We start from the raw sequence: 19,547 nt of genomic DNA, 5'->3' as shown, positions 1-19,547 counted from the left end.
CCGACGGCGACTTACCGACCAATCTTTTGAACCAAACTTTCTTTGCATTTCATCATTCCATATTTCGTTTCGCCAAGATTCCACCACAGCCTGTCAGAGTCGAGTGAATACACAGTACTGCGATGAAGGGGAAACCAGGGAAAAACAAGGTGTGCTGACACGGGAGTAGACTAAGGTTTGGGGAAAGACCTTCGGAGGTGGTTGGTTGATCTAGATACCCAGCTCTTACGGAGCATCTTCATCTGACTGGTTATGCGGCTTGCGAATTCTCTCATTACATTCTTTATTTTTTTTCCGACTTCCGCTCTTCCCTTTCCTCACAATCGAGTCGGCCTTGCGATGACGCAGTTGTGGTCCTTGGTCGTGTGGACCAGACGAAGCAAAGGGAAATCAAAGAATGTTTTGGGACACAGTGGTTGGGCACATGGAAACATCACGGTGTTGTTTGCGTGTATATTTTGTGGGGGAGAAGGAACGATTTGGGATGCTAGCTGAAAGAATGGCAATGGACAACTTTTCCCATCTTGTTAAAGTCTAGCGTACCTGGAACGAGATTCTAGATGATCAAGAACCCTACCATTTTCAAGACCATTTACGCCATGTCACAAACAGAATCCGTTCAGAGCTCACAATTATATCAGCGAAATATAACACTTACGCTGAAACTTATTTTGCGACCTAGTTGGACGGCGAAATTAGTCGCACAGCGTGCTGTTACGTTTCCCGAGATACAAATGCTAACGGGGTTGCAGTTTGGACGAAGCACCATTAGACTCGCAGGCCGTTCGCCTCCAGGTCAGTCAGGAAGACCTCCTCGGCCTTCAGATATCCGCCCACGGTCGAGTTGACCAACTCGTCGGAAGCACCAGCAAACCTGGGGAGAACCCGGGTTCCCGACGCCAGGACTTCCAAGATGGTGCCGTCACCCATCTTTTCATCCACGACCAGTTGGTACATGGCCTGGGCGACGTCACGCATATCAACCCATGCCATGTTGTCGGTCATCTCCTCTGTCATGGTGAATCCCTGATCCCATATTGAGGTCTTGAGGAGCCAAATCAATCAGTGGTCCGTTGGAATGATGAAATGGAGGATACGTCACCGCCCACGTACCTTGACTGGTCCGGGAGCCACGGCGCCAACGCGGATGCCCAACGCATCACGAAGGGGGGCCATGCACGACACGAATCCGTGGATGCCGTGTTTCGTGGTGTGGTACAAGGGACGAATCGGCGTGTCCAAGTAGCCAGCAATGCTCCCCACAAGCACCAGACAGCCCTTTTGACGGTTCGTGGTCCAGTGCCCGATGGCCATCTGGCTCAGTCGAAGTGGTGAGGTGAGGTTCAAGTCAGTGGTAGCGTAGTGGCCGAGCTCTGCGTCGCCAGCATCTCGAGACGGTGTGTCAGGGTTGGTCTCGGTCCTTGGAGCCTTCCAGAAACTGCTCCATGCCGGCTCGAAGATGCCCGCGTCAGGCACGACAATGTCCACCTTGCCGTGGGCTTCAATGGCCGTCTTCCACAACGAGGTGAGCTGCGCCCACGAGGTAACGTCCGTCTTGTGAAACAAGACGAACGGTCTTGAGCCATCGCCCACGCGCGGGTCGCCTTGGCTGTACTCGTCGAGAAGCTCTGCGGCTTCGGGGCGGAGGCTGATGTCGGCGACGACAACAGAACAGCCTTTGCCAAGGAGAAGCTTGACAAAGCACAAACATATACCTGTTGGGTCTGTTTAGACGCCGTCTTCCAGAGTGTACTATTTCATGTACAGCCAGCGCCCTTGCATACCTGAGCCGCCACCGGTAACAATGGCACTTTTGCCAGCAAGTTCAAGAGCCATTTTCACGCAGGAGCTGGGGTGGGAATGTTGTTGTTGTTGTTGTTTCGGCTTCCTACGACAAGGAAGCGTGGTTCAGAAAGGGGGGAAATCGCAGTCGAATACTGACCAGGATTTGCCGGCCAGCCTGTCTTCGCTATCGACAAGTTCTATTCCGATGGCACTTCAGGGGTGTAGATGCAGCTGCAGCTGGCTGTTTTTGATCGGAGCCACGACAAGTCGGGAACTCCTCCGGAGGACGGGGAGCCGAAAGCATATACATGCAATTCAGACCCTGACAGTTTAGCCAGGAGTGAGAGAGCAAGGCGGGTTTTACAGCTCATAAAAGATGATTTTCTACAAACAGCATCATGTGGCAGCAAAGTACTAGCTGTTTTTCTGACAAAATCTCTCATCTACGTAAGCCGCCCCTGTGAGGGTTACAACTTACTACTCCCCGGTTCAGCTGACCTCTGTTATAGTTACAATTACTACTGCAATCATGGAGGTCCCTCTGCATGACCCCCACAAACTAACTTGCCTGTCGGGTTACTCATGACTAAACTTGCGGTGTTTAGACGGTGTGACGGCCGGGTTGTTATTTTCGTCCGATCTGCCAGGTTGGGTGGTACCGCATTGGGGATGTTCATGTTGTCAGGTCTCAATCGCGGAGTCGCCCAGCATTTTCTCCTCGTCTTCATCAGAGTAATGATGCAGAGGGGGAACGCAGGGCGGCCACGGTAGGCGTTACGCCGGATGCGATGCCCGTCAAGATGAGCCGTGTAACGGCGAAGCTGTGGATCCCCAACCATCTGATAAAGCCAAGAACAGCCAAGCATCAGCCATCTACGTAACTCCGAGCAATGACGTCGGCGCTCGTCGGAGCCTCTTATCTTATCAACACGTGCCAGCCTTGGTGCGCAAGGACCCCTGTCGGGATCGGGAAAGAAAGTTGAGCAAAACACAAATCATCAATTCCAACGTCAATGTCAAGCTCTGATGACGCCGTGACGCCAGATTTCCAAAGCAACATACCACGCCCGGAAAGCTCGCCAGTCAGCGCGCCAATCCCGCACAAAATGCACACCAGCCCCGGCAGAAGGTGACGTCCTCTTCACAATGGCACGCTTCGTGCCCCGCGACACGTTTGACATACCGTCATCCGTCCCAAAGACCTACTTCCTGGGCCACCACCACGCGGGCGCGAACAAGATCAAGTCCCTCCTCTCCAGCATATCCCTCGTCCTCGAATGCCGCGACTTCCGACTGCCCCTGTCCACGCGCAACCCGACACTGGAGCGCACCATCGCCGGCCGAGACCGCCTGCTCGTGTACACCAAGTCCGACCTGGGCGCCGACACACCCGGCGCGCGCAGCACCCTGCAACGACTACACGGCGACAGGGCCATCTTCTGGGACAAGAGCAAGCCCGCCGCCACAGAGGCGCTGCTGCAGCGACTCAAGCACGCCGCCGAGTCCCAGGACTCCCTGACGGGCCTGCGCACCCTGGTCGTGGGCATGCCCAACGTCGGCAAGAGCACGCTGCTCAACGCGCTCCGAAACGCCGGCACGCCAGGCAAGAAGACCAAGGCCGCCAGGACGGGCGACCAGGCCGGCGTGACGCGCAGGATCGGCACGGCCGTGCGCGTCGTCGAGCCCGCGGAGCGCGGCGGCGTCGCCGGAGGCGTGCTCGTGCTCGACACGCCCGGCATCTTCCAGCCCTACGTCGACGACGGCGAGACCATGGTCAAGGTCGCCCTCGCTCACGGCCTCAAGAAGGGCCTCATCCCCGACGACCTGCTCGCCGACTACCTGCTCTTCCGCATGAACAGGTGGGACCCCGGGCTGTACCGGCGCTACTGCCACCCGACCAACGACGTGACCGAGTTCCTGGCCGCCGTTGCGCGGCGAGACGGCAAGCTCAAGGCGGGCGGCGCGCCCAACTGGCACGAGGCCGCGGCGAGGGTGCTGTCGCAGTGGCGCGACGGCAAGCTGGGCAGGTATGTGCTGGACGAGCTGGGCGTCGAGCACATCCGCGCCCACGACGCCATGGTGGCCCGGCCGGCGCTGAGCCTGCACCAGGCCAAGAAGGCGCACAAGGAGGCGCGGAAACGGGAGAGAATGGGAGACTGATGTTCTGCAAGACTACTTCCTTGTATACCATTATACACGTCTCAGTAGGCAAGACTTCTTCCTTGTATACCATTATACACGTCTCAGTAGGCAAGACATGCCAAGCATCGGCCGCGGCCTGGAACATGTCGGGAACAGAAACGGAGCGACCAAGAACGAAAGCAGAGCCCGACCCCCGCGCAGTCAAATCCCGTACCAAACCAGACCTGACCCGAAGTGTTGCCATATAAGCACGTGAAACTTTCATGCATTAAAAAAAGGGGGTATATATATATATATATTGGAAACAAGATGAAAATTGCTCAGCAATTTTTTGTAGTATCAAAAAGTATCATGAGACAAGGGGCTGTCACATGCTGATCCTCCAGAGAGAACACCACACGATTGCCGTGTCCGTTCTCTTTCCCGTCATGAAGATGAATGGGCCAAGTCCACCAGGACGCCCACGATGCAAAGTCAAACCACCCCACCAACGCCGCCGTTCAGAAATGTCATGCCACTATCATACAGTCTTTTGCCACCCTCCAGGGACAATTTCAGACGCGGGCAGGGAAGCAAGGGGAATGAAAAGAAAAGCAACACCGACTTCCCGCCGCCTGCTACAAAATTACAAAAGAAGCCAGCCGTGGCCATTGCCGTCATGAATACTGGTTCTGCCATTTGACCATATCACGTGTCAGCGCGTCCATCATTTCCATGCAGCTCAAGTCTTTGAAGCGACTCAGGTAGGAAGGTTCTGGAGTGTCGCCATTGTCGGTGTTGACGTTTGGTTGGCTCGATGCAGGCTTTTCCTGTGGCGTCTCTCGGCCACTGCTGCTCTGGCTGAAGGAAGCTTCCGCGGCTAGGTCAACTTGCGTCCTGGAAATGAACTCCATGATAGCTGCAACGCGACGCTTCATATCGAGCATGCTCATTTTGTTTGTCATGGATGCCTTTGCTTTTGACGTCTTGTGTTCGTTGACTGATGACTTGGAGTGACCGGTTGTTGTGGCTTCATCGCCTTTCTGTATATCCCGAGACATGGACCGCGCAGGGGACTCGTCGTCTTGCTCGCGATCTCTGGAATACTGGTTCCGACCTTTCCCCTTTCTGCTGCCCCGAGCTCCTCTTTTATGAGAACTGCTGGCTGTCGGATGCGTCGTCGGAGGGGTCCCTGGAGGTTGCGCGATGGCAGGGGACGCTTCCTTGCTTCGTGATTCCGCCGGTTTCTGCTGTGCCGACTTGACAGCTGCCAAGGGCATCTCTTCAGAAAGTTCCGAGTCTAAGGTACGACAAGGTCAGTAACCTTGCTATCAACGCATAGAGCCGAGGACAAATTTACCCTCTGCCCTCCGGCGCTCTGCTCGCCCTTTTCGTTTTGTCGCGGCCTCCTGTCGTTGACGTTCTTTCTCTTCTTTCTCCAATTTTTCTCTCTGGTTTTGGTTCGTCTTCGACACTTTGGCTCCGTTGCAAGTATCCGTTTCGTCGTCCGATATTTGTTTCTCTACAGGCTCTCGTTTTTCGGTAGGCGGTGAGGGCGACCGAGAACTAGTGCGTTGCCGCTTGATGCCGGCATTGTTATTGCTGCAGTGGGTGTCAGCAGTTTATTATTGAAAACATTATCAGAGGCAGACAAACTCTTCACTGTCACTACGACCGCGCTTTGCACGCTTTGCAGCACCTTCCACTGTCTCGAGTGCGTTGTCTTCTTTGCTCGCCTCTATCGCCCGACGTAGTTGTTCGTCATCATAGGCTGCATCGCGGCTATTCATCGTAGATCGTCGTTTTGAGGACTGTGTAGCAGTGCTTGGTCGGGAGTTTTTTGAGGATCCATTCTTGTCGTCTTTGGTAATAGATGTTGCTCGCGAGGTGGCGCGGGAAGCACGATTTAACGGGAGATATTTTGAGTATTTTTGTCTAGAGAGCCGTCGTGATGAGTGTTTGGGCTTTTGAAATTCAAACGTGATTTGTGATGTGCGGTGTTGGTGCGCGTGAAGACCCTTGCACACTCGGCTCGACTGACTGGCGACAACAACCATTCCAAACCAACCACCAAGGCTCACGGTGTTCAATTGGCCTTGCACCGACGATTGGGATGGAAGAGCAATCTTGCGAAACTAGGAACATGGAGAGACTCACCCATTCGCAGCTGTATGGATCTTGTGAAGATCCTTGCGGCACTGCTCACAAAAATATTCATCGGGAGAACTTTCGGCGCTGAATATACCAACACAAGCGCCGTGTTGCCAGACCTTGCAAATGTCGCATTGGACGAAAAAGCCAGTAACTTCGTCGGTGAGATCAATGGCTGCAAAAATCTCGGCGTCAGGGCCGTCGACAGGGGGAAGGCCGGGGTATTCCTCGGAGGCACAAAGACAGCGGACTGCCTCGTCCTCGTCGTCCTGGTCACTACCATTGGCCATGTCTGTGTTTTCACTTCTGGAGTTTCGATCGGTGTCGTCGTTCTGGCCGCGTTTGCGTCTCCTTCCTAGGAGGGTGTCGTCAAAGTCGTCAAGCGGCTCTGAGGAGAGCGAGGCGCTGGGAGTGGACTTCTCCGACGAGGGTTTATTGACCGATCTGGTGTTTCTTTCAAAGCGCCCAGCTGTTCCCGAGGATGAGGAGGACTGTTGGGACTGGGGATTGGTCGCGCGGGCTCTCGAGGATCGCCGAGGCGACGGTGGTGCCATCGAAGACGGCGGGGAGCAAGGGACGAGAAAGGCAGAAGAGAGCACTGCTCGCGGCGTGTTGTAGGAGGTGGAGAGTATGAAGAATAGAGTTTGGGGATGTTACGAGCAGCGCTATCGAGGTGATCTTGAGGAGAAGTTTGCGGTTCGAGTAATCGGTCAAGCTGATGATTGGGTCGCCGCCGGTCGACAAGGGCAGAGCAGACACCGTCGACGGGACGAGTGCGAGCTGGTCACGAAGACGAGGCGAGCTTGGAGAAACAACAACGAGGAGTCAGAAGGGATTGGCGAGTTGTCATGACGTAGTCGGCCAGAGAACGAAGCGACGTGGTCATGGCATGGCAAACGACGAGATTGGTGAGGGAGGGGAGCGAGGTGCCAGAAGACCTCGAGCACGAAGACGGCAGGAAGGACAGACAGAGAGCAGTGCGCCGCGGACGGCAGGCGGCCGAAGGAAGGAGGCCCGGCGCTGTGGCTCTCGCACTCTGCGGGCTGCGGGCTGCGGGCTGCGGGCTGCCCCTCCTGTCTGTCTTGTTGCCGCCTGCGCCGTTTAGTTACTCCGTACCAAGGCCCACTGTGCGATTCGGGATACTGGGACTGTACCGGGTGACTGCCCACGACCTGCCCTCACTGAGGGGGCAAAGGCTCGGCTAATTCGCATGAGGAGCAGCCGCCCAATGACGAGCCCCGGATGTCTGGTGCGGCTCATCCACGACTCGGAACCCGATCGTTGCTGTACGTCGACGGGAAAATAACGGCAGACGAAGGAAAGACAAAGGAAAAAAATGCCCCGTACCGTACCGACAGAAGAGCATCTTTTCCCATCCTCGCGAAATGCTTCTTTGTAATATGCTGCTGGGTCGGCGACGCAGTGCAACCAAGGCTTGGGTGCTTACCTAATCGTCTACTTTGGCTGACCCTCCCCTTGGTACTCCGTATGCGGTCCTGAACTACGGGGCCACACCTCCTAATCACGCTGCGGCTGTATCGAATGCTGTTCATTTGCAATCCGAAGTGCTTACGTCTGGGGCCGGCAATTCCAACCCAGCTTTGCGGTTTCCTTCTTGTCTGCACCGCCGAGAGCATTGCGTTTCTTTGCTCGTTGCTCTCCCATCTTGCATCCTTCCACGTCTCACAGCTCATCCTTTGCTGTCCGTCACTCAGACGACCGCTTTGGTCAGAGCCGAGGTGTCCCTCATTTTGCTTCTCCTCCTGCTGCGCTGTAGAGACTGGTAAGATCGCATCCCGGCCCGGGGGCCACCACGTACCCGTTCCCTCCAGGCCTTACGTGTCGGTATGGACTCTGCAGAGACATTACTCTACTCAACCTGTCCCCTGTGTCATCTCTCATATCGTGGGCACCAGGAGGGCGACTGGCCAATTCTGACTCGCAACCAGACGCCGCTTTTGGAGCCCGATCGATACCCACGGTGCACTTGACCGCAACGGCCTCACATTCGTACCGAATATTTGCAGCATTGACGCTTCAGTCGTGGGCGAACGGTAACTGGTACATACTCCAACAAGCTGCTTAATACTTGGACGCAGCTGCCAGCCAGCTCGACATTCGGTCCAAGGTGGCATAGATCGGGGTCTGCTCCTGCAAAGTGTGGGATCTTGGGACGGTCATGGTGGTTGGGTACGCTTTCCCTTGTGATGTTCACCACAGGGCCTGAAAACACCTCTCACATCCCATCATGAACCCATTTGCATATCTTCTGCCTCTTCATCGACTTCACCCCCCCCCTTCAAGTGCGGGGCAACCCTAGGAAATGGCTTTATCGATTTCGTCCTGGTTTCGGTTTGCATTTAATTTCATTCATTTCAAGCAAGACTTTTCCCTGACCGGCATCTTTGTGTCTGTGGTGATATGCTGGCTAACATTTCGACCTCGCTGGCGCCGGACAAAGCGTAGCCAGATGATGTCACCCGATACAGTCTCGTCACTATTCCCAGACCGGCCCATTCGGCCGCTGCCGAAACGTCGACTCCGAGAACGATTGTCACCAGAAGCTGCAGGTTCGATAAAGTACCCTCTTTCGACGCGAGAAAACGCCCCGCTCTTTCATTATCCTCCATGTACGGCCAAGGAAGAGAACAGTCGCCTCGCCAGTCTTCTCCCAAAGCCAACACAGCCCGCAAGGTTGGACAATTCAAGCTGTGCCGTTACATCGCAACGATACGGAGCACAGTCAGGCGCAGAGCCAGGCGCTGCGGAGGATCTTCATGATGGAGCCCGAAGCACAGTCGTTGCAAGATCGCCTCCTGAGATTTTGAACTTGTCTAGCCGGCAAGCGGTCCGACAAGAACAGTCACGACAGGTTGAGCCACAGCCACCACCTTCTGCTACTCCATCCCTGGACGGATATGATTCATTTGAAAACACAAATAATAAAAAGAAAAGAAAGATACCGTCGCTTGCAGAGTCATCAATCAATGGAACTCATGGGCTCGGCAGTGAGTTGAATGGTCTGGGCCTTTCTGCCGCCGTCTCATCTCCTGTTGATGACGACCACGGCGCTGAGAGAAGCTACATCGGCTCTCATGGCTACCAGGTATCGACATCGTATGCTGCCAGCAGTAATCAAGGCTTCTCTGGGCCTGGTAGGGGAAGACTGGGACGTCCTGGGAACGGTAGGACCCCTCTTCGGGCATTGCCAGATGCCAACACCAACTGGATCAGTAGAGGCGCGAAGGCTGGGACAAGTCATTGGCCGACAGGTAAGTCAGCCCTTGTTTTTCAAGGTATCAGTCCATATGTTTTCCAGCGTTTTTTGGCAAACGTCCAGGTCGAGTCGGTCTTTCACAGCTGACACAAGCCGAGCGAGCTGGAGCAATTGAATGAGAGCTCACACTGCTCACCTCCACTTCGCATTGCACGTTCCTCATTCACCTAGCCATCACAATACTTGTCTCTCCTTCTTGAGTTGCATTCTAACAATAAGTTTATCACAGTCAGCGACAGTGGCGGTATCATATCTAGTGCTATCGCAAACGCAGGGAAGCTTCCCCAGGGACAAGAGAACGTTAGCCTTTTGCAGCAGCACTCTTCCACACCCAAGTCCACCCCAACCTCTGCACAGTTCACCTTCACGTGTGATTCTCAAGTTCCAGGGACCGTTCAGTGGCCAGGTTAGCCTCTCGTATTCTGTACAGCAAAAGAAAAGAGAGAGACAGAAAGCGCTAATACTCAGGCCACTGCAGGCAACGCTTCTCGAGACGACACGGTAGAGCAAGACCCCGGCATGCAGTCTAATGGAAGCCCGAACAACAGTACAAGCAACGATGTTTCACAAGGTGCAACGAGCCGCCAGGCCTCCCAGTCATTCAGGAGGACTCGTCCTCAGCTGGATCGGGAATTGAAGATGGCGGCACGTCATCGACGACAGATTGCGGCGGAAAAATTCGAAGAAAATCCGCCAAAACCTGAAGACATGTGGATTTGCGAATTTTGCGAGTATGAGAGGATCTTCGGCCAACCCCCCAAAGTTCTCATCCGGGCTTTTGAGATAAAAGACCGCCGTCATCGCCGCGAAGAAGCTGACCGGAAGCGGCTTTTGGAGAAGGCAAAAGCTAAAAGTAGGAAGAGCAAGAAGCCCAACAGGTCCCTTCATAAGGGCAGCAACAGCGGACAGCACCATACTGATCACATGCGATCGGGCTATACTGATGATCACCAAGCAAGCCGGATGCACCTTGGACACAGCCATTCGACTCAATCCGAAGAGGAATATGATGAAGGGCTCACCGACTGCTGTGTCCACTCGCAACCATGTCCTGAGCATCAAGAAGGAGATGGAGGCGGGACTGACGGGCAAGAGGAAGCCGTGTCGTAGTGATAGTTTTTTTGGTCGAGTGGTGGCTGGAACATGTATGGTTGGATGTGCATGAATGAATGTGAAGGCGCTGGCTTTTTTGTTCTAGCACTGGAAACGAATGTGTCACATTCACCTACTCGACATATTTACTAGACAAGGCACTCTGAGCTGGAACCCTTGAGCCTCGAGCTGTGTTTTGATCAAACGAGCCTGATCGGTGGGGAAAGGGCTCGTGTTGGTAGTCTGGTGGTTTTTTGTTAATTGGAAACCTCTGATGACATGAATACGATGAATGCTTTGGAGAAGCACCTTGTGTAGAGATACATGTCTATTGTTTCAAGGCAATTGAACCTGTTGGCGAGACAATGCATGAAGCTTTGTGAACGGAAGAAACACGTGATAGACGTCTGGCAAGACGAGACATGAGGGCTTGTGCGGGGAGTACCAGGAGACGGACGGTGACTTGTTTGTGAGGTTAAGGTGCAAGTCCCGATTTGGTAGGTTGGGGAACGTGTTACGTCACCTGTTAAATAATGAGTAAACAAAGATCCAGATGTCGGGGACCTGGGACCTGGGACCTGGGACCTGGGGCAATAAATATTACAGTGCTACTCCATCTATGAATCAGGTATCGGGTGCGCAACATGTCGAAGGCCATGGCTAGTTGGTTGATTTGTTGGCATCGATGGTGAAGGACGGAGAAAATGCGAATAAAACGTCTCAAGTGACTTGGAACTTCACATTGCACCTTATTGCCACTACTAGTAGTCGTACGGAGTAGACTCATAGTCCACCCCTCCCCCCCTTTTCCCCCACCTTTCTGCCCCCTCTGCGCAGGGGGGCTGAGGGGGTGCAGGCTGAGCAGGGAAGAGAGTGAGACACAAGGAGCCCATGGCGTCTTGATGTCTCAATGCCCTGCACATTGTTCTGTTGTTGCGGGAAAAGAGCCCAAAAGCAGGCACATGCATGATTTTGAGTTTGTGTTACGGAGATACATGTGCGGCGTGACGTGTGCCCTGTGTGTACATATATGTACGTACTACCATCCGAGTTCTCGGGTGGAAGTAGTAGAATGGCACGGCCGTTGGCTGGGGACGATGGCTATAAAAAGGGTTACGAATCTCGATAGGGCCTGGAGTGGATCGAGGGCATGCGCATGGGGCCAGCGAATATTATCGGAACATGGCGGACACTCGGGAGACCCAGGACGATGAAATGAGCAATAAAGACATGTCTAGTCAACTGGCTCGGGTGCAATGTACTTATGAAACCGCAACGGGCTGGCTGGCTGTTCCTGGTGCCCGGCGTATCCGTTGGGGTCAGTCAGTCAATCTCCGCACAACCTTTGTGGGTTGGAGCCCTAGGCCTTGAGGCCTGAGGTACTTGACTAGTTCTTGGACGGTCTGGCGGTGTCGTCATCGCCATGCTCGCGCGGGTGCTGAAATGGCCGTCGGCCGGACCAGTTGACGGTTGGCTCGGCGTGCGCGGTCCATTCCTGGCGTCCTGATAGGTCCATAATGCTCCATCTGTCTCCATTGGACGCCTCGATTCGGCAAAGCCGCCTCCCCATCACTACCCATCATGACCCACTTTTTATGCGGCAAGCCCCGCTGCCATGCCCTACAGTACATTCTTAGTACAAAGGTATGGCAGCTTTACTCAACTCTAAAAAGCTTCATTGAAAATCCAGAATAAAGCTGCAGCCGTACGAATTTTTCAACAGGCAGCAGCTTTTTCCTTCAACAACATCGCGATGCCGGACGAAGGCCCTCACAACCCCTTAAATCTGCCCTCAAATTTACCGCCCTTAAATTTACCGCCCTTAAATTTGCCGCCCTTAAATTTGCCGCCCTTAAATTTGCCGCCCTTAAATTTGCCCCGCCCTTACTTAAATTTGCCGCCCTTAAATTTGCCGCCCTTAAATTTGCCGCCCTTAAATTTGCCGCCCTTAAATTTGCCGCCCTTAAATTTGCCGCCCTTAAATTTGCCGCCCTTAAATTTGCCGCCCTCGCCGGGCTATGGCAGCTTTGATGACCTCTACAATGCCGTGCAAGGAATCAACGCTCCCGGCAGCAGCCGCCGGCGTTATTACAACGATCGAATCGCAACATAAATAACAGGGAAAGAAGACTAATTGGAAGACAGGGTGCCCTTGAGATTGAGGAATTTATTCCTTCAATGCTGTTGCCGCTATTGCAGCCGATAGACGTGACTGGGATAGGTAATTAAGCGGCCGGAATAACTAGAAAATCCGGCCTAATAGTGAACACATTGAGCGAAAACACTAGAAAATCGCGTTTTTAAGCGATTTAGAGCCAGCTGGCGCGGCGCTGTTGAGAAATTCGTATAAATTACACAAGCACCTTTTCGATTAATTGAGGGCATTTTGCTGCCATATATTTGTACTAAGAATGTACCGTGGCGCATGGCAGCGGGGCCGCTAGACCAAAAACAGGGCGTGGTGGGGTATTGAGCGCCCCGAGCAAAAATGGTGAGCGCCCCGAGCAATTGACTCCCCATGGTTTCCACTCTTGTACTTTTGTCCATTACCATGTCCTTGCTGTGCTGTGCTGTGCTGTGCTGTGCTGTGCTGTGCTGTGCGTGTCCATCCATGGCCATGGCCATTACCATTCTTCTCGCCCTTCCGCGCAGGACGGTCCGTCCAACTACCGAGCTCCGCCATGCCCGCTTTGATTAACCTTTTTGCGTTTCCTTCGCAACTGAATCTTCTACCTCCACACCTCAGAGTCCCTCGCACACCTCACCATCGACCGACCCATCGACCGACACACGACGACGGCGACGACTACGACGACGACGACGGACGTTCCAACTGCTCCAGTCCTTCGCTTCGCACTAGGCATCTGAATCGCCCTCAGCCCCCCTCCCCGTCGCCGAGCCTCTCTTCAGCAGCTTTCCCTTCTTCTTCTCTTCTTTCTATTCCTCTTCCTTACCACTTCCATCGTCTCACGCGCTCACACGTCACGCCCCATCTGTTCCTTGTCTCTTTGGCGGCACCGTCTTCTTGCGTCTTTGCTTTCCTTTCCACACCTTCGCTTCTCCTGCCCCTGCTCCTGCTCCCGCTCATCACCTCGTGCCCATCGACTCTCATGCCTCACTGCTGCTGTTGAGAAAGCTCCTCATCCCCCGTCCGGTTGCGAGCCTTTCTCTATCTAGCCCACCATGTTTGGGGGCCCACGGAGGCGGCAACCTCCAGCCCAAGTATGTTGCAATTTTGCCTCTTTCTCTACACAACATGTGCATATCCCTTGGCTTCAATTTTGGCAATTGTATCGTAGAGAAATCCAACACCGCGCCAGTCACTCGAAGCCGTCTGTCTCTAGCCGCGCCATGGTCCCCCAGCATTGCCGGCGCGGTCGAGCATGCGCTTTTGTGGGACAACCTCGTGCTACTATCTCTTTCAGTCCAGTCCTAGCCGTTGTTGCGATGCTTTGTCGCATCAAAAGAACAGGAAAAGGAAAACAAGAAAAGGGAGAAAGAGACCAGAACGACCCACAGATACAGACACGTATCTCATTGTGCACACGCTCATCCTCTGCATGCAGTCGAACAATGGTGCTAACAAACAACTCGCAATAGCCCCTTACCAGGGAAACGGCCAATCCCAATGCCGCCACCGCAGCAGCAGCGGTGTTCATGAGTCGACGCGACTCCAACTCGTCCTTGTCTTCGGCCGCCGCCGCCGCCGCTCTCAAGGCGCGACCGATGACCCCGACGAATGTCGCCGAGGTACAGTCAAAAAGAGCACACAGGAGAAGCCCTTCCCTCACTTCCCTCACCGGCAGTGTGAGGGGACGTCGCGAGCTCACTAGAACCCCCAGTGTGGGTTCCATGATGGAGCGCACCTTTCGTACACCTTCACCAGGTCGCAGTCCAGCTCCAAGGGAGCGGGACGTGCCACCTGTCCCAGCATTGCCCAGTGTTGACCAAGTCATGGCCAGCCAGCACACTAACGGACACACAAAGGGTACAAGAGGACCTGTCCTACAGACACAGCCATTTAGAACAGCGAGCCAGAAAATGAAGGATGGTCAGGCGACATGGTTTGCCGGCGCAACAACTCGAGAATCTGCCAGTGCTCGACACTCCGACTCTTCCGCACAGCCTGACGCCCATGTCCTCGAGCCGCGGCCTGGCAGCCCCAGTCCATCTATCAACTTCTCCTATCCCCGTTCCAGAACCTTGTCTCCGACACCCTCCGTCTCCGACACCCTCGTCTACGATCCCAACTCGCGACGGATGATCCCCCAAAGCGAAGCTGAAGCTCGTTCCCAAAGTGTACCGGAGGCGCCGGAGATGCCGAAAAGGAAAAAGAAGAGACAAGATGTGAGTAAAGCCGGATCCCATCTTGCTCAAGGCACTGTGGGGGGACGGACTCAGACGCCTGCTGTGGAGGAAACCCTGCAGCCAGAAAGCCAGCCTCAACGACTCGAGCAGAAATCCGAGCTAGCTTCAGTCACTGTTCCTGAACGCGCAATTCAACAGCCGCAGGACCCCGCGGTGAAGAAGAAGAAGAAGAAGAAAACGCAGCTGGCGATGCAGCCAGCAGTTGCTGGTGCGACCAGAGAGTCACCACTCGACGAAGCAGATCCCATCGATTCAAGACCTGCTCCCGTCAATAAAAGCTCCGTCGTGAATGAGGACCTCGTACGGAAGGATACTGGCAAACAGGAAAACGAACGACAGGCAGACGCAGTAGCAGCAGGTGGTACGGTGATTCCAACAGTTGAGCCAAAGACACAACCAAAGCCAGAATTAAGAGACAGGAAATCCAACAAACAAATTCGCCCAGCTCGTGTTCATTCTGAAAGCCCGGTGCGATCCGCACGCTTTGCCTCGTCATCGGTGGACCAATTGGTTGTTAAGCACGAACCACCACCTCGATCAGTGTCTCCCCGCAAGTCGGCCATGAAGTTATCAAGTCAAGCTAGAGGGGTGTCGCCATCCGATGATGCTTCGTCCGAAGCGTCGGGTAGCAGGCATTTAAGTCCCCAAGAGGGCGAGGATCCTGGACTCATCCGGAAGAAAAGCGCACGAGTGAGTTGGGACGACAAAAATACGGTCGTTGTCGGCGAAGGCGTTGCCTCTCTGCAAACCGATTCACCAATGATCCCGAGCCCTCAGGCTAAAAAGCCGTGGCACAGCGTCGTGTCCAAGTTTACAAAGAAGGAGAGCCTAAACATTGCGGAGGGCGAAACCATGACCCCTCGACCAGCTCTGCCACTGTTTGGTAGCGTAAGAGAGAAGAAAATCAGAGAAAAAGAGGAGCGACCCCTGGTTCGTCCTTCAGAGCGCGTGTTCCCTACTGAAAATGGCTCTGCTGCTCCTGGCGTCGGTCCCTCGTCAGATGTCTTGATCGGGTCTGTTATCACACAAGACCCGGCTTCCAGAAATGCTGCGAATATCTCCAAATTCAGAGAACCACTCCCGGCGGGTCAGCCCGGTCTTGCGGGGGAACAAGCTGGCCTTGTGGAGAGTTCTGATGATGATTTGGATACCGATGTATCCACGGAGACTGAGGATGCCCCCGAGTCAAATCCATCGAAGCTATCCGAGCCTGTTGTGTCCGAAATGCCAGCTAACCCGACGAAACCAATTACTATGCAGCCTGAAACGAACGATGGTATTCCGGCTATTTCAGTCTCCCACCCAAGTCCTCGCGCACAATCATCTGAGGAAGCTACGCCACCAGGGAGTTTTCCTGCTAGCCATCACACTTCCACAGACAACAGCGATGACGACGAATCCGACAGTTCTGGCATGTCGACACCTACTCAATCAGTAGCACCCGTTGCTGTTGCCGCTGGTATGGCTGACATTGTGGAGGAGGATGAGGAAACCGAAAGTGACAGATTCAGTGACGCCTACGAAGACCTCGGAGGTGTTAATGGCGATGGTTTCCTGTCCCTAGATGCTGTTGTCGACCGCCAGACGTCCGGCAAGGCAATTACCGAGACAGCCCAAGACAATCCTGTCGTGACTCCAGCCAAAGGCGTCCGTGAGGGCGAACGAGATTTTTCCGCCCCTGTACAGGAATCGTCAGAAGACTGGGAGAATGCCAAGGCGTACTGGAAGAGCCTGTCAACTGAAAGACGTCGACAACTGGAAATCGAGGCACTCTCAGAAACCGATGAAGCGGGCAGCACTGTCAAGAAGGAGCCCGACCTGGAACCTACGGAGCAGGTCGAGAAGGTCTCGGCCCCTGCCCCAGCCCCAGCAATGAGTGACGAGAGATGCTACCAAATCAAACCAGGCACCAAGTGGTCAGATGTTATGGGCGATGGGGATGACGAAAGGGACATGAGTGCTGCCAAGCGGTCATCAGTCGTTGCAACTCGACCGGACACTACGAAGGGTGCGACTCCAAAACTCCGTACTTCAATGCGCCAGTCCCTGCGCGCTGATATGCCTGGTCCCGTCAACGATACAAGTCCCGAGCGGCCAGGCGGTATGAGAAAGTCGATGAGAAATGGTCCTCCCCCCACTAAAGCTGCCGTGTCTAGACAAACAGTCGCAGATGCAAATGTCGCGAGGTCAAACTCAGCAGCAGCGTCATCTATTGTTCCCAGTGTGGAAATGCGAAAATCATTGAGAAATTCACAGAGTTACGGTGATAGTCAGCGGCCAACGCTCTCCAGCTCTGGACGGCCCTCCTCATATCACCAGCCTGCTACAACAACTTCTCTGAAAGAGCGCAAACGGAACATGTCTTTAGATGACCTGAGGTCTACATCCGTCAGCAAGCCCACTCTGCGACGTCGCGGCTCGGGCGACAGTCAGAGTAGCTTCAAACGTAAGCGATCTGGATCCAGAGACGGACACCATTTCCGAAAGTCGATGCGTGCGGGCATGCGTGAGCCGCCCTCTCCGGGCCGTCCTACCAGGCGCTTCAGTTTACGATCCTTATCGCCCCCGGCTTTGAGACGTAACTCGTTTTCCTCCTTACCTCCGGGCACTCCGACATCCATGAGTGGTGGCGCTGGTCGTATGCGCCAGTCCCTCCGAGACCGACCTCAGCCTTCCAGCTCTCGTCTGAAGATGAGCACTTTTAAGAAGTCGTCGGGCCCTGGAAGCAAATCGACAAGCGGAAGCCGCTTTGCCGACTCTAGTGACGAGGATGAAGGGGGCGTTTCATCATGCTTCAGAAGCCGGTTTGCTGATTCAAGTGACGAGGATGAGGCAATTCCACTGGCGAAGAGCAAGGACTTTCCAAAGTCTCTTCGCAACGGCAATGGCTCAAACGTGATGCCACCACGACGCGATTTGTCATCTCCAGATCTTCCTGGCGAACATGACGCCATTGTGCAACCAGAACGCAGCACTTTTGTCAAGGGACACTCCTCTCTCCATCAAAGTCGGTCCGGCAGCGGCACACTGAGCCCAGTGCCACAGAGTGCCATGCTCAGGCCAGCTACTAGACGTGGTAGTTTCATGTCGATACTTCGTCGCAGGAAAGAACCCTCGGACAAGATATCGAAGGGTCTTGGCGAAAGCGCTGCTCGTAAAGACACTAGTCTGGAGCGTACAACCGAAGAATTGGTGGCCCTGCGTAGCAACTCGCTTCGCAGACGGGGGCCAAGCTGGCCGTTCCCTGACGGAAACAGCGCCGACGCCGAGAATGGCAGAATAAAAGAGCCAGCTCTCCGCCCGTCGACTTCTGAAGGACCACCAAAGCCGAGGAGGAGCTCCTTCCTGCGGCGTAGGAGCACATCGCAGGGCATGGTCGGCCTGGGCCACCGAGAGGTGAACAACTGCGAGCCAGTCCTCGAGATCCCTGACGCATTCATGGATGGTGAGCCCGCACAACGTCAAACACACAAGAAGAAAAAATTCGGCGCCCTGCGGAAGATGTTTGGTATCCACGACTAGACTTCGTGGTGCTTTCTCGTCTCTTCATGTCCGGCCACCCGCCCTGGTTGCTTTTATGCTCTTTCCTTTTGGCCATGCAACGTCCCATGAAACAGAACGCAGCTAGTTGTCCCGTTACGTTCCCTTGCCTTGTGTTCCGTGATGCTTTCTGATGTACCCCTGGCCAGTTGAAACTGCCTATTCTGTGTCTTACTCTATTCTACATATGTTGCTTCATGTATACTTTCTTTGTCAGTCATTATCGGGTCTCACGGCGTCAAAAAGGAGCAAGATTTGTCTATGCCATGGTTCGTCAACAGATTCCCCTTGATATTCCCAATTCATTCATTGTGTTGTGGCGATGAGGGTGGAGGAGGCGCGGCAAGGCTTTGAGGGCGGGTGGTAGGAGCGATTGACTCGCCAAGTTTTTAATTTTTTGTCTTTCTTGGATACGGACAGGCCGCGTAAGAAAACGTCGAGCAACAGCGGCTTCACTAATGTGTATTACTTGCGGTGCTGAATTGAAACTTGCTCAAGGATGATTCTACCTGAACCTGGGATTGGGTTCGAAGAAAAATAAATAAATAGACTCATGGCGCTTGAGCGACAGGAACGCGCGCGCATCTAGACTCAGGATATACCAAGGATAATTGCTCGGGCAAGCCATATTGAATTATTGTCGGCAAAGCACGACAAGTATATCAGACCAGTCCTCCCATCTCATAGTGACATGTAGCCAACCATGCGTTGATGTCTTGTAACTGAATGTACTCCGCTGCACCCAACCATGTTGTCAAGAAAAAAGAAAAAAAGAAGCAATGGACACACATGACACTCAAACACGCTTTCCCAAAACTGAGCCCGAAACCGAAACCAAGTATGCCATCTCCCAAGGAACCAGAAAAGAAAATATCAAGCAAGCTCCCCGTTCTTAGCGTGTCGTGTTTTTTTCGGTTTTTAAAACGCCGTTCGGACAAGTACCTCTTGTCCGTGGAGCTAATGACCTTTTGCTCCCCTCTTGTGCAATCAAGACTATTAAAAAAGAGTGCCAACTGCGATATGTGCTGGTGCGTGAACGAGCAAGCCTAGTACTTGCTCCCTTTCGATTGGGCGCGCCGGTGATTTAAGGCCAAAAAGCTAAAACTTTGAACGTCTGAAAGATATTTTTTATGAAGGAAAGAAAGAAAGAAGAGGAATGGAAACACTATTGGAATCGTAATGGCATTAAGCGGCGACAAATGCCGTTGCGAGG

The 19,547-nt window shown here is 53.9% G+C and overlaps 5 protein-coding genes across 5 annotated transcripts; 3 read left to right on the top strand and 2 right to left on the bottom strand.

Annotated features, from left to right (window-relative positions):
* Positions 1–768: 768 nt before the first annotated feature.
* Positions 769–1,836, bottom strand: MAM_03319 (HCO3, HCO3-transporter family; the record flags this gene model as incomplete). The annotated part of the gene is made up of 3 exons (XM_040822118.1): positions 769–1,044; positions 1,114–1,715; positions 1,785–1,836. The coding sequence occupies 3 exons, from the start codon at positions 1,834–1,836 to the stop codon at positions 769–771; spliced, it is 930 nt and encodes a 309-aa protein (XP_040679923.1).
* A 1,095-nt stretch (positions 1,837–2,931) lies between these two features.
* MAM_03318 (GTP-binding protein, orthogonal bundle domain protein) lies at positions 2,932–3,945 on the top strand (the record flags this gene model as incomplete). Its single annotated transcript, XM_040822117.1, has 1 exon — positions 2,932–3,945. The coding sequence occupies one exon, from the start codon at positions 2,932–2,934 to the stop codon at positions 3,943–3,945; it is 1,014 nt and encodes a 337-aa protein (XP_040679922.1).
* A 638-nt stretch (positions 3,946–4,583) lies between these two features.
* On the bottom strand, positions 4,584–6,611 carry MAM_03317 (transcriptional regulator Cti6; the record flags this gene model as incomplete). Its single annotated transcript, XM_040822116.1, has 4 exons — positions 4,584–5,206; positions 5,267–5,508; positions 5,563–5,688; positions 6,064–6,611. 4 exons carry the CDS (start codon positions 6,609–6,611, stop codon positions 4,584–4,586), a joined length of 1,539 nt encoding a protein of 512 aa, XP_040679921.1.
* A 2,502-nt stretch (positions 6,612–9,113) lies between these two features.
* Positions 9,114–10,444, top strand: MAM_03316 (uncharacterized protein; the record flags this gene model as incomplete). Its single annotated transcript, XM_040822115.1, has 3 exons — positions 9,114–9,329; positions 9,506–9,740; positions 9,813–10,444. The coding sequence occupies 3 exons, from the start codon at positions 9,114–9,116 to the stop codon at positions 10,442–10,444; spliced, it is 1,083 nt and encodes a 360-aa protein (XP_040679920.1).
* A 3,165-nt stretch (positions 10,445–13,609) lies between these two features.
* On the top strand, positions 13,610–18,316 carry MAM_03315 (uncharacterized protein; the record flags this gene model as incomplete). The annotated part of the gene is made up of 2 exons (XM_040822114.1): positions 13,610–13,648; positions 14,027–18,316. The coding sequence occupies 2 exons, from the start codon at positions 13,610–13,612 to the stop codon at positions 18,314–18,316; spliced, it is 4,329 nt and encodes a 1,442-aa protein (XP_040679919.1).
* Between the last annotated feature and the right edge of the window lie 1,231 nt (positions 18,317–19,547).

This window comes from Metarhizium album (genome assembly GCF_000804445.1).
Source record: "Metarhizium album ARSEF 1941 chromosome Unknown scaffold_6, whole genome shotgun sequence".
NCBI classification, from domain to species: Eukaryota; Fungi; Ascomycota; class Sordariomycetes; order Hypocreales; family Clavicipitaceae; genus Metarhizium; species Metarhizium album.
The sequence above is the reverse complement of the archived record's forward strand: the minus strand, read 5'-3'. Positions and strand labels throughout refer to the sequence as shown.